The sequence below is a fragment of the Myotis myotis genome, unplaced genomic scaffold (genome assembly GCF_014108235.1).
Source record: "Myotis myotis isolate mMyoMyo1 unplaced genomic scaffold, mMyoMyo1.p scaffold_m19_p_20, whole genome shotgun sequence".
Classification (NCBI taxonomy): Eukaryota; Metazoa; Chordata; class Mammalia; order Chiroptera; family Vespertilionidae; genus Myotis; species Myotis myotis.
The window spans coordinates 23526317-23536808 of record NW_023416325.1 but is presented as its reverse complement, the minus strand read 5'-3'; the positions used below and the strand labels follow the sequence as shown (position 1 = coordinate 23536808).

Genomic DNA, 10492 nt, shown 5'->3' with positions numbered 1-10492 from the left:
GGGACAGGAGGCTCCTCCCCAGTGACGTGCAGAGCTTCTGACTGCCCGTCAACACCAGGGCACCGGTCAAGCCTGGGTGGCTTCTCATGGCAGGAGCAAGCCATCTGGGGTTTACGTTTATTTCTAGCAAAATGAAGAATTTTTTTTATTATCTCTTCAGAAGGTAGACTTTTTTGGTCCTCAACTTAAAAAACAAAACAAAAAACATTTTGTTTATTTTAGCTTAAACCAATCCAAAGCACACTGACTCATTATCTTCTCTGTTTGCAGGCAGGCTTTACGTCTGTCGGGAAAGGGCAGAGTGAGTTTGGGGATCTGTCACGTAGAGAACAGCTAAGAACCAGCCACAGGCTAAACATGGCTTGGTATTTTGTAAGATGTGAGCATAAGCTGCTATGTTTCTGTCGACGTAAGAAACATTCAAACCTGTGAAGAATTTTCGTGAGTTTATTTGAGCCAAACTGTCGACAATTGTCGGGAGGCAGAATCTCAACAGATTGGGTTGATGCTCCAGAGAATGGCAGTTTTTCACCTTGTTTTATACATTACAGTCAAAGGAGAGGTAGGTGGGTTACAGGAAATCCATTGGTGACAGATTAGGGAGGAGGGAGAGATCAAAGCAGGGAAACCTCTAGGATTGGATAAAAAGTAAAATGATAGACAGGTACCTCTTTTGCTTTAGGTGGGTGCAGGATAGTTAACAGTGAACAATGAAGTCAATAACAATGAGGGGAGGTGTGGTCTCCGCAGAGCAGTGCCTGTGCTTTGAGGGGTCCAGAAAGAGGGATGTTGTTTTCACATTCCAGTATGTTGTCGTAGATGCAAAAAGACAAGAGGCTCAGTTAAGGTAAAGAGTGACCTTTGTCAGGGAGGATACCAGCCTACGACATGACTACCCACCATCACTGCTTTTAGTTAAAAAGTTTTCATTTCAGACCATCCTTTGTGGTTACTGCCGGTCTCTGAGTGTGTAAGGCAGCCATGCAGGCCTCCCTGAACGCGTCAGGCTTGGTGTGTGGTCCCTTTTGTCCACATCACCTCAGGATGTTAGCCCTACCAGGGTAGGATCTGGTTGTGTCAATGAAAATGGGCATCATTTCCTGGGCATACATTTTCCTACATGGTTTATTTAAAATCTATGCTTAACATATCATGACTTTAAAAACGGAGTCTATGTAAAGACGAACAACAACAACTAGTAATGGAACAATTGTAACAACATCGGCAATAACAGTCAGTGAGTGTGGAACACGGGTCTGTGGCTCTTGGCAGCATGGCGCCTGCTGGGGCTCGTTTCCTTTCTCTCTGACCCACATTCTACTCTGTGGACGGTTCCTGAGGCACCTCCGGGCTGGGCCGCGGTGAGGCCAGACGCTCCCACAAGGGCAGGAAGCGTTTTGGTGCTGGCCTTCCACCCGGGGATGGGTTTCCATCTCCTCAGCCTGATGACTCACCGGGACGCCCGACCTGAAGGGACCGGGCTCTGTGCTGCCCAGCGTCCTCCGTCTCCATCAGCAGCCGGTGGCCCTGGGCCCTCACACTCTCAATGGACATTTACAAAACAACAGTGACCACAGTGACAGCGGAACACACGACGGAGCGCAGACCACTCAGCACTGAATGAGGCCGCTCTGGGTTGACCGAGGACAGCTTCCTTTATGAAAGCGGCTACGGACCACGCGATGGAGAGGCCCGCGGGCCGGAGCGGCCAGAGCTGCATGCGGAGCCCAGGCAGGAGCACGCAGGTGCCACAGGCATTCACAGGAACTTAGTGATGCGGGGAGGGGTGGTTTCTTTCTCACAGAGACCTCCTTCCTCCAGTGAACGCACCTGGTCAGCATAGCACAGCCCTCAGCGAGGAAGAAACCAATATACCTCTGAAAGCAGAGGCTGAGGCTGGTCTAGGCATCACCAAAATACATGGCTATTCTCACCTCGAGTGGCAATCAGAGAGAGAGCCAGCACACGTTTCCCCAGTGCCCAAGAATAAACAGCTGCAAAATTTCATTTTTCCAGGAGTGCTGGCAGGTACGTGGCACCATGTCACACATTTATAAGAACTAATTGTATATTAAGTTTGACTGCTCATCAATTTTAAACCTACATACACTGAGCGTAATATTACACGTACTTAAAAATCAAGTTATTTCTTCTACGTATATTATAGGGGCAATTTTTTCCTTCCCACGATTTTTCATAATAGCTAGTCACTTTCCTAGGAAAAATTCAATGTATTGAAGTATTAAAGAAAAGCAAATCACATTGTAATCCCGTCTTTAAAGATGAAGAGCATCTTCCATCACCTAAGGAAACACCCCCCTTCACCTTTGTAAAGTGAACATTAAACTAAATAGACGCTAACTCGCTCCTTCCCCAGCTTCCTAGGCCAGTCTGGTTCCTCCTGGCCGGGCAGCTCGTGCCCTGGGTTCTCACGGGGGCAGGATTACAATTTAAAAGCAAACAGCTCTGTCCCTCACCATCTGAGCACTTCGTGGAACAGTGCAGCTGTGACGGAGCCTGTGAGAGTCAGAGGCGGCTGTCTGCATGCTCGCACACACATTAGAGTAAGTTCAGAGGAGCAATCAATCGGTAATGCCTTCCGACTGAACGCTGGGTGGCGGTGCCCAGGCTACACGGAACGCCTCCCTTTTCACTACACTGGACGCTTCCTCAGAGACAAGGACACTAGGCGAGTGAAAGAAGAGGCTTTGTTTAATACAAATGCACTAGTAGGAAGACCCATGATGGTAATGCCAAACACAACTGGAGGACAATCAGGATGCATTCCAAATACCACATCAGCCTACAATGCAAGAAAATTAGCAACAGTGATTTATCAAACTGACATCACTCTAGAAAATATTATTTTTATTTATTTTTTGCAAAATCATCTTTCAAATATAAGGTTATTTTAAAATAATTCTTTGGTTAAAGTATAATTCAAATAAAAAGTAGAAACTGCTGGAAGCCCTTCACTACAGGGTGGAAAATACTGTCCTCTTTCAGCCACCAGATGGCCATTTAATCAGCCATTCAGATTCTGTGGGTCCAAATGTAATGGAAACACTGTACCCGGTACTGAGCTGGGGTAAAGCCCAAGGCCCTGGCTACCGACCAGCTGGAGAGGAAACTGCAGGAAAACGGGCCGTCACTCCTGTCCCCCAGGAGAGACGTGGCTGTAAGTCAGGGAAACCAAGAGCCACGCATGCGTGGTACTGGGGTGTTGGAGGGGACGCGTGCACTAGAGCAAAATGCTGCAGACTCTCAAGCCTCGCTGAAACCCTCCCGTTAACGCCCCCTCAGGTTGTCTCAGGTACTTTCTGCATTAAAGGAGACAATGCCTTCTGCAAGGAGCCATTGGCCTGATGGGCACTTCCTCTCCCTTCCTTTCTTCTCTCCGCCCCCAACCGTCAATCAACATTTGTTCTTAGAGAGCATCAGGCTGGGATCAAAAATAACCAGCCTGCACTTCAGGTTGTAATATTAGCCCAGAATTTTGGGATGAATATGACATCATGTTTCTTTTATTACACATACATTCAAGATGATTTCCAAAGGATTTCTCATTTGGAGTTTAAGTTTGGTTGTTTAAATAAATGTGAAAAAGAATTTAATGTGAATTCAGATTTTCAGGCCATTTTGAAAAATAATCTGGATAATTAAAGCCAAGGAATGAACTCTTTGTTTACTCAAGGTTTCCCACCTGAATTATTCAGATTTCAGGTGGGAAATCTGAATGATTTCAGTCTCTGCCTCCTTTTGCTCATGCAGACAACAGCCCAAGGCTCCGTGCACACTGGACCAAAGGCAATGGATTGCAGTCCATCCTGGGACTCAGACCCCCAGGGGGAGGGGGAGGAGAGCCCATCGGAACTTGGTTCTGTGTGAGTACAGACACAGCCCAGAACATGCTGCTATTGCCAAGGAGCCGCATGGGAGGGACCCGGGCATTCTCCTGGGCACTGAAGCCATGGGCATGTGCAGAGCTAATACACACTGAGTCTGCCTGAGCAGTGGCTCATGCCCTTATGGATGAAAGAATGACTGGCCGCCAGTGTGGCTCCAAGGCTGAGTGTTGGCCCTGGCACCTAGAAGCCAGCAGTTCCCTTCGGTTCCCGGTCAGGGCACAAGCCCGGGCCATGGGCTCCATCCCAAGTAGGGGGCGTGCCGGGGCAGCCGTTCAATGTTGATGTTTCTCTCTCATTGATGTTTCTCTCTCTCTCTCCCTTTCTCTCTCTAAAATCAATAAAAGCATATTTAAAAAAAAGAAGAATGAATGGCAGCTCTCCTAGAGTAAGGATAAAAAACAGCCCTTTAATGAGTATGTCACCATTTGAAGATTAAAACATTCATATTAACCAATGGTGTCAGCATAGAGTTACTTCCACACTCAGAAGCTGTTTGCACAATGCTAGAAATCAAGGTTTGCTTCTTAAAATGTAAAATTCACGACACATTTCTTTAGGTGACTTTAAAACCCCTCTCGAACCCTCCAGCTGATCAGCACACATTCCCTCTTTGTTTCAAGGCTCATCAAATTCCCGTGTCGAACAGGCCCGTGGACCTGTTTCACACACCAGGCTTCATGCACGTGGGTTTTGAAGCTTCTTCGATGCTACCGTATCTATTGACTTGATTTGCACTGATGCTCCCTTTGTGTGGCGCACATCCTCACACAGTGAGCTGCTCCGCACCTGGCCACCGTCTGCCGCCTGCGGCCCTCAGCTGGCCACACAACCAAACAGACGCTGACAACTGATGTTTTGGCTTGATTGTCTTTCTTTTTTTCTTTTTTCTTTTTTTTTAATAAACTCCCTCTAAATCCGGGAAGCAGGTCTGAAGGGAAGCCACAGGGTGTGGTTCTCCCAACTGCCTCTAATTAGCTCTGTCTACATATTTAAAATTATCCTAGAAAAGCAAACAAAAATGACAGCTCAAGTAGCAGTGCGATCGTAATTGTCACCACTTAAGTTAGTTCCCTGACTCGGTCTGCACATCCCTGGGGTAGCTGGGGCCCCTGTGGCCGGCCTGGCATGACTGACGTGCACTGCATGTGAGCGGACGCCGCCCTGCCCCGGCGCGGTTGCAGATGTCCATATTGCACAAGAATGGGCTTTCTGCTCATTCCAACACTGTATGTAACGCACATCCTTTCAGAGCGTCAGCTTCCTTAACTGGTTCCCAGAGTCCGGACTCGAGGGCCGAGGACGAGCAGCACGGCAGTTCAGAAGTGCTGGGCTCCTTTGGTGGCAACACGGATCATGCAGCCACTTCGTGGTTTTCAATTCTTTGTTCCTACAATTGACTACTTCACACACTTATTTCCTCCTGAGTGTCCACAAGTGCTTCAGAGAGCAAAAGTGCTTCGTCTGCCCTTTCACAGAGCATGGCTCTGCCCAGAGCGTGGCCAGGGGCTCGGGACGCTTGAGCCGGGTCCCTGCCACCCTCTGGGCAGCGTCGGAGCCGGACGCCCTTGTGGTCGTCTCCACGGCAGTAGTTGAAGTGTAACCTCAGAACAGCTCTCTACCGGCACGTTTTCTGATAACCTGAGAAGAACCCTTCAGCGTGGCTTTGCCTCACTGGAACATGGAGTTCGAAAGGGCATCCCACCACCTCACAGGCAGCTCCGGTCCCTCCAGCTGGGGCCGCACCTGCTCCTTCTCCGGCACCCCTCCACGGGCTGGCTCCTCCCTCCGGGAGCCGCGGGGTCGGGCCACGGAGGAAGGAAGGCTACAGCCTCTGCAGAAGCAGGTGCCTCGACGTAGGAAGACAAGTCCCAAAAGCCTTGCTAACCAGAAAAGAGTCCAGGGAGAATGAGCTTTGTCTCTGAATCCAGTTTTTTTCTTATGCACACAGTCTCCATCACGAGCATTTTAAAGCATGAAAGGGAGTAGGCTAAGTTATTCTGCGCTGTCACGTATAGCGTGGTGCAGACCTCTTCGTTGTTACTAAACACACAACAAGACACGTCTCCCCAAGGCTTCCCAAAGCCTGTTTCCCTCCTCGGGGCGTGGCTCAGTCTTGTAGCAACGTCTCTCTCCAGTTGAAGCCCCCAGTGGGTCCATGGGTGAGAGGAAGGATGGGTGGGTCCCTCAGCTGCCAGATTCCAGTTTCTCCCAGTTCTTCACAGGAGCAAAACCCCAAGTACGGAATCTGAAGTAAGAGTAGTAAAGAACAGGAAACAGAGGTTTAATGCTGCAAGTTTTACCTAAAACAGAGATCTTCAGGTGGCCCTTGAAAATAAGTATTCATAGGAATTAATCAGGGCTTTGTAGACAAGCATCCCCAAAACCCATAAAGAAAATGAAATGGAAAAAGCTGCTAGACTCGAGGTCAGAGCAGTTACACTGCAAAAGGACTCATCAGAAGGATTCATTATATGTGAGCTCTTCAGTGCGGTTAACTGCCCACAGCTGGCTGCTCGGTGGTGTGGCAGGAATGAGGACAGTACATGAAGCTGAGGTGCTGGGAGTTAATTCCTAATTTCTTAAAAAATATGTTTTTATTGATTTTTAGAGAGGAAGGGAGAGAGAGAGAGAGTAACATCAATGAGAGAGAAACATCTATCAGCTGCCTCCTGCACGCCCCAATGGGGATCGAGCCCACAACCCGGGCAAGTGCCCGGATCCGGAATCAAACTGGTGACCTCTTGGTGCACGGGATGATGCTCAACCACTGAGCCATACAGGCCAGGCAATTCCTAATTTCATAATTGCAAGTCAAGCTGAAAACGAAGCGTAAACATTTCTGAAATTATAGTTAGACAATAGGAAAAATTATTCAATTTTTGAAAAGCTGTTGGTTTCACCCAGCTTTATTTATTTATTTATTTATTTATTTATTTATTTATTTATTTATTTCCATGTGTATCTGCAACATGCAGAGTTGAAGCTGGTCCTTCCTCACTTCAGGACTCATGGATTTTAGAAGCTTATTTGTGTGTGTGTCCAGAGCTGCATTATAAACAAGACAAAAATCTCTGCCCTCAAGCCGCTTACAGAGCAGTGGGAAGGACAGAAGCATAAATAAGCTTTAAAAAACATGGAAAAGAATTGCAATGGAGTTTGAGCCAGGTTCTCCGGGGCACAGAGAGGGAACATCTGAGTGTCCTGGAGGGAAGTGGGGGGTGGGGGGAGGTTCATGGCAGGAAAAGGAGTTGTCAGCCAGCCTCTCGGACTCTGTCTCCCTGCCCTCTCTTGGGTTTGCCCTTCAGCCTGACAGTTTCAATCACTGCTTCCCATGCCTGCCAGCCAGGCCGCTCCTCACCGAGCTGTCAGACGCTGAGCTCTGGCTCACTCACCGCTCTTCCTCCCACCCCCAGCCCCTCAGGGGACGCCAGACAATGTGCTTAGATTGTTTAGCTACTTCCTAAATTTTAGCTCAGAAACTAGAACTAGGTCAAGCAGTTCTTTTTCTCTTATACAAGACCTAATAAAGTACCTTACACAGGTTACCACCACTCAGTAATCTTGGTGATAGAGTCAATAAATGCATCTTCCCAGTTCAGAACACTCAGCTGCCAGCAGTCATTGAATGGTTCTAAAATCGCTGGGGCCACAGGGCCCTGAAATGCAAGCATGGATTACCTTACCTTTCGGACCATTTGTACGAAGTCCTTGGAGTTCTGAGGTGACAGGCCCTGAAGTTGGCAGGTACATGCTTCGAGGGAAGATGCATGGGCCACAATCAAGATGTTATTTCCTGGGGGGGAAAGCAAGAACTGGGAAGACCATTTCTATCAAGACACATGCAAACTTTGTAAACACCGGAAGCCAAACCTGGGCAGGGGCAGACATTCTCAAGGAGACAACTTGGCCAAACAATATTTCGGAAATACTTAGTATTGTGAAGGCAGCCTAATATCATTTTTAACAATTTAATCATAAAATAACTATAGATTCATAGGAGGTTACAAATGTAGTTTACATGCACCATCAAATCACTGTTGACCTTTGAACAACATGGGTTTGAATGTGTGGATCCACTATGTGCAGATTTTTTCATTAGTTGCTGTAAATGCATTTTCTCTTATGATGTTCTTAATAACATTTGTTTTTGTAGCTCACATTATTGTAAGAATAGTATCCTATCTAATAAAAGAGTAATATGCAAATTGACCATCACTCCAACACACAAGATGGCCACCCCCATGTGGACACAAGATGGCCTGCAGGGGAAGGCAGTTGTGGGCGATCAGGCCAGCAGGGGAGGGCAGTTGGGGGCAACCGGGCCTGCAAGGAGGGCAGTTAGGACTGACCAGGCCTGCACAAGAGGGCAATTGGGGGCTACCAGGCTGGCAGGGGAGGGCAGTTAGGGACAACCAGGCTGGCAGGGGAGGGCAGTTAGGGGGGACTGGGCTAGCAAGGGAGGGCAGTTGGGGGCAATCGGGCTGGCAAGGTAGCAGTTAGATGTCGATCAGGCTGGCAGGGGAGTGGTTAGGGGGTGATCAGGCTGGCAGACAGAAGCAGTTAGGGGCAATCAGGCAGGCAGGCAGGTGACGGGTTGGGAGCCAGCAGTCCTGGATTGTGAGAGGGATGTCTGACTGCCCACTAGGATCGGGCCTAAATGGGCAGTCGGACATCCCTCGAGGGGTCCCAGATTGGAGAGGGTGCAGGCTGGGCTGAGGGACACACACCCCTCTGTGCACGGATTTTGTGCACCAGGCCTCTAGTTAATACATAAACAAACAAAATATGTGTCAACTAATGGTTCAATAGGCTTCCAGTCAACAGTAGAGCTTTGGGAGAGTCAATTACAGTTTACATTAACACTATTATTTTGTATGAGTTATATGTGGATTCCCAGCTGCATAGAGGCTGGCACCCTTAACCCTGTGTTACTCAAGGGTCAACTTTACATGCCATAGACATCATGTTATACATAAGTAAGTATATGCACACCAACATATATTTACAGATTGCGTGGTATGTATATAAACTATATATGCTACACATAGATGTACACACACACGGGCCAGGGAAGTCCCAGGCACCCTCCACTGGCAGCTTCTTGCCTAACTGCTAAGCTGTCACAATCAGGAAATGCATACCGGTGCACATCACTCACTTACGTTTCACCAGGTTGATCCAGTTCCATCACATGCAACCTTTTGTAAACACCACCACGATCAAGATACAAACCTGTTCTTTGTCTACAGTGTGCTCTGTTCCGAGCATTACAGCACTCTCCCACTCGCCCCCGCCCCCCCGCCCGCCAATGGTTTCATTAAATACTGTGAGTGTATTTTCCACGTTGCCGCACTGAGACCTTCTGGTTGAGAACATGTTGGGTCTCTTTCTAGTAGGATCTCGGAGTGGTAATGAAGTGAGCAATGACTGAAAGGGGGAATCACTCATAATACTGTGGAGCAGGGATTTCCATTGTTAACATTTTGGTATATATAATGCCAGTCTTTGCTCTATAAAGATTCATATTTTAACTTGAAAAAAGCGATGAGAATGTATATACTCTTCTGTAACCTCCCTTATTTTTACTAGACATTTTATAGTGAAGACTTCTACATATCATTAAATGTTTGAGTTCAGTGTTTATATAATTCAATAGCAAACAGACTTGAGTCTAACACAGCTGTGGGCAAACTACGGCCCGCGGGCCGGATCCTGCCCGTTTGAAATGAATAAAACTAAAAAAAAGACCGTACCCTTTTATGTAATGATGTTTACTTTGAATTTATATTAGTTCACACAAACACTCCATCCATGCTTTTGTTCCGGCCCTCCGGTCCAGTTTAAGAACCCATTGTGGCCCTCGAGTCAAAAAGTTTGCCCAACCCTGGTCTAACAGAACACTCCTTGGTTGGGGGCAGCAGTGATGGGATGTGCATTTGCATAGGGATATTTGTGTGGGGGTGTTCACCCACCTGCGTCAAATTATAGGAAAAACAATGGTATGCTAAAGAACTTCTAGAAACTGCTGGGGAATCTCCTTCACAGAATGCAAGAAACATCTAAGTTACTTCATATCAAAACTGAGTCTGGTGTATTCCCATGGAATGCCTACCATTCCAGGTATTCAAGGGAATGTTGCAAATTTAACATGAAAGCATACACAAGAGTCTGGAAAAATTTATTAAGCAAGTTAAAACATCTTGACTAGCCTATTAACCATGATGGAGAAATGGTCACATATTTAAATATGGAATCCAAAATAACACCACTTACCTTTACTTTTACATTCACTTATTATTTCTTTTGTTACTTGGAAACTTCTACTGATGTAAGTGTCATAGGATTCTGAAACCACTAATTTGCTGACTGGAATGTGAGGTCTGTAATAGAAAATGAACAAAGGCAATAAAACATTTTGATCCTAAGACAAAGCAATTGATATTACTCTTAACTTTTATTTCAAGACCCTTCTAAAATTCCCATAATTCTTTTTACCCGTTCCTAGAAGGGAAGGAGGTAGAGTATCCCCTCTTAGACATGGGGTTGAAATGTACACGATGCACAGAAATAAAGGCCCTGGGTGC

General features: G+C 47.0%; 1 protein-coding gene across 1 annotated transcript in view; it reads right to left on the bottom strand.

The window, feature by feature from the left end:
• Positions 1-431: 431 nt before the first annotated feature.
• UBASH3B (ubiquitin associated and SH3 domain containing B) overlaps positions 432-10492 on the bottom strand; it is a 141898-nt gene continuing 131837 nt past the window's right edge. The window contains exons 12-14 of the mRNA XM_036354434.1: positions 10182-10288; positions 7592-7701; positions 432-6153 (exon numbers count right to left, since the gene is read on the bottom strand). Coding sequence (XP_036210327.1) covers positions 6016-6153; positions 7592-7701; positions 10182-10288 — 355 coding nt within the window. The 3' untranslated portion in view covers positions 432-6015. The remainder of the gene's footprint in view (positions 6154-7591; positions 7702-10181; positions 10289-10492) is intronic.